Source organism: Echinococcus granulosus (genome assembly GCF_000524195.1).
Source record: "Echinococcus granulosus chromosome Unknown EG_S00079, whole genome shotgun sequence".
Classification (NCBI taxonomy): Eukaryota; Metazoa; Platyhelminthes; class Cestoda; order Cyclophyllidea; family Taeniidae; genus Echinococcus; species Echinococcus granulosus.
In genome coordinates, this window is record NW_020170459.1 from 16,160 (window position 1) to 17,950 (window position 1,791).

General features: G+C 46.3%; 1 protein-coding gene across 1 annotated transcript in view; it reads left to right on the forward strand. All coding sequences in view use genetic code 11, as the record gives it.

Annotated features, from left to right (window-relative positions):
- Nucleotides 1-1,791, forward strand: part of EGR_07492 (Breast carcinoma-amplified sequence protein) — a gene marked incomplete at both ends in the record, with an annotated part of 21,466 nt that overhangs the window by 9,300 nt on the left and 10,375 nt on the right. Inside the window, one exon of the mRNA XM_024496741.1 lies at nt 686-877. Coding sequence (XP_024348812.1) covers nt 686-877 — 192 coding nt within the window. The remainder of the gene's footprint in view (nt 1-685; nt 878-1,791) is intronic.

Genomic DNA, 1,791 nt, shown 5'->3' on the forward strand with positions numbered 1-1,791 from the left:
ATCCCCTGCTATCACGTTATGTTCAGTCGAGAATTACGGTTCTTTTACTAGAATAACTTCCGCCCCACTAACGATAATCGTTGTCCCTTATCCTCGTGGTATTGCGCACTTTTGATTCCTTCTACCCGAAAGGATCGTGTTTGGGCGAAAGGTTTAGTTCTGGGTCCTCCTCTATTCTTCGATCATTTTGGGTCAAATTGTTGATGTTCTTCATGAAAAAGATGGTTGGCACATAAGGACTCCCCGTGTTATGCCAAAGTGTGGTGTCTTCTTTCTACATCTCAGATGTTACTGTGATTTACCACAATTTTTGCGCCTTACCGAGCCACTGCTAGCATATTTTGGTCCAGTGTGCAAGGATTGCACATTTTCGAAATCCGTGCCTCGGTTGACTTTACAGTGATGCATGCGGAAGGATTCTGTTGTTGAGTCCCTTACAATTTCATCCTCGGCTGGTACATGTAGCCACAGACATAAAGGCGAGGGAGTAGATCTTCATCCATTTTGGACGTTAGTTCATTCATTGGATCAGTCGGCTCGGTAGTTAATATTTGCTCTGTTCTAGTTCTTTTTTGTGTGTGTTTCTTCAATGTTGATTGTTATCTTAGGCTCTCGTAGTGTTTTTTTGTGTTCATAATTTGCATTGACGTCAAGTAAATGCCTTTTTCCACGCTTTTGACTTCAGCTATCAGCAAATTGCATCGCTCCACCAAGTGCCCGGTCGTGCACCACAACCGAGTGGCACATCGGCGCTGCGGATGGCCGCTTCCTTCCAGTCTCCCGTGTGCTACATCCCCCATGCCCAATGTGGGCGGTCTTCGGCTTCCAACGCTGTCGCCACCACCGGCCAACTGAAGGGTCAGGATGCCAGAGGCAAGTCACAGTAGCAGTGATTTTCACGACCCGTGTTTTGTGTGTGTGTGTGTGTGTGCTGTGAGTCTTCGATTACGTGGTTGACACTAGTGCCGGGCACGTGACGATTTTGTGCATTGCTAAGCAGGCGCTTTGACAGAAATTTGTGCCTCGTGCTCTCCCTTCATGCTTCCCTCCGTTGCCTTCAGTGGGAAGAATGTTGCATTTGCGTAAGCGCTGTGATAGACACGTAGTGAAGTGCTGCACTCGGTTCTGCCTTTTTGCAGTCGGTGGTATCACTTCTCACGCCTTTCCTCACCTAATTATAAGGTAACCAAGAACGTTAATGTGGTCTTCGCATCTTCCTTCGTTTTCAGGTTAGGATTGACCTCCCTACGAGAAACGAGTTGGTGATTTTAGCTTTTGCAAGTTACTATGCCATTGGAAGCCCAGGAAGAATAGGTCTAGCTCTAACTGCCTCTACTTCTGCCTAACCTAGATTACTCAAACGTCCATATCGGATGTGATTGCCCACTGTTGAGCGCACTTTCCATTAAGGTTCTACCAGCATTTCATACAGGCTAAAATTGTAGGAAAGTAGCGAAGAGATGTGCATCCATGCTCCAGAGTGGATACTAGGTAGTCTCATGCATTTGACGCGTCATTTCCTGTACTGAGAACCACACGAGCCTATTTTATTCAACTGGTACTGCTCATGCAACACCCACTGAATGGTATTTGTTTACTGGCAACGAGGTGTCATTATCTTGCTCGATCTAACTGAAAATTGAAGGAAAACTCGCGCTTCACGGGTGTCACTAGTCCTGACCCATCTGTGTTGGGATGTCGAGTCTACTGAGATTGGTGTTAGTAAAGCGTGGCAATGCCATGTGTTGTGCATTCACGCTAACACATTGACGCATTTCACTCCCCTAAAAA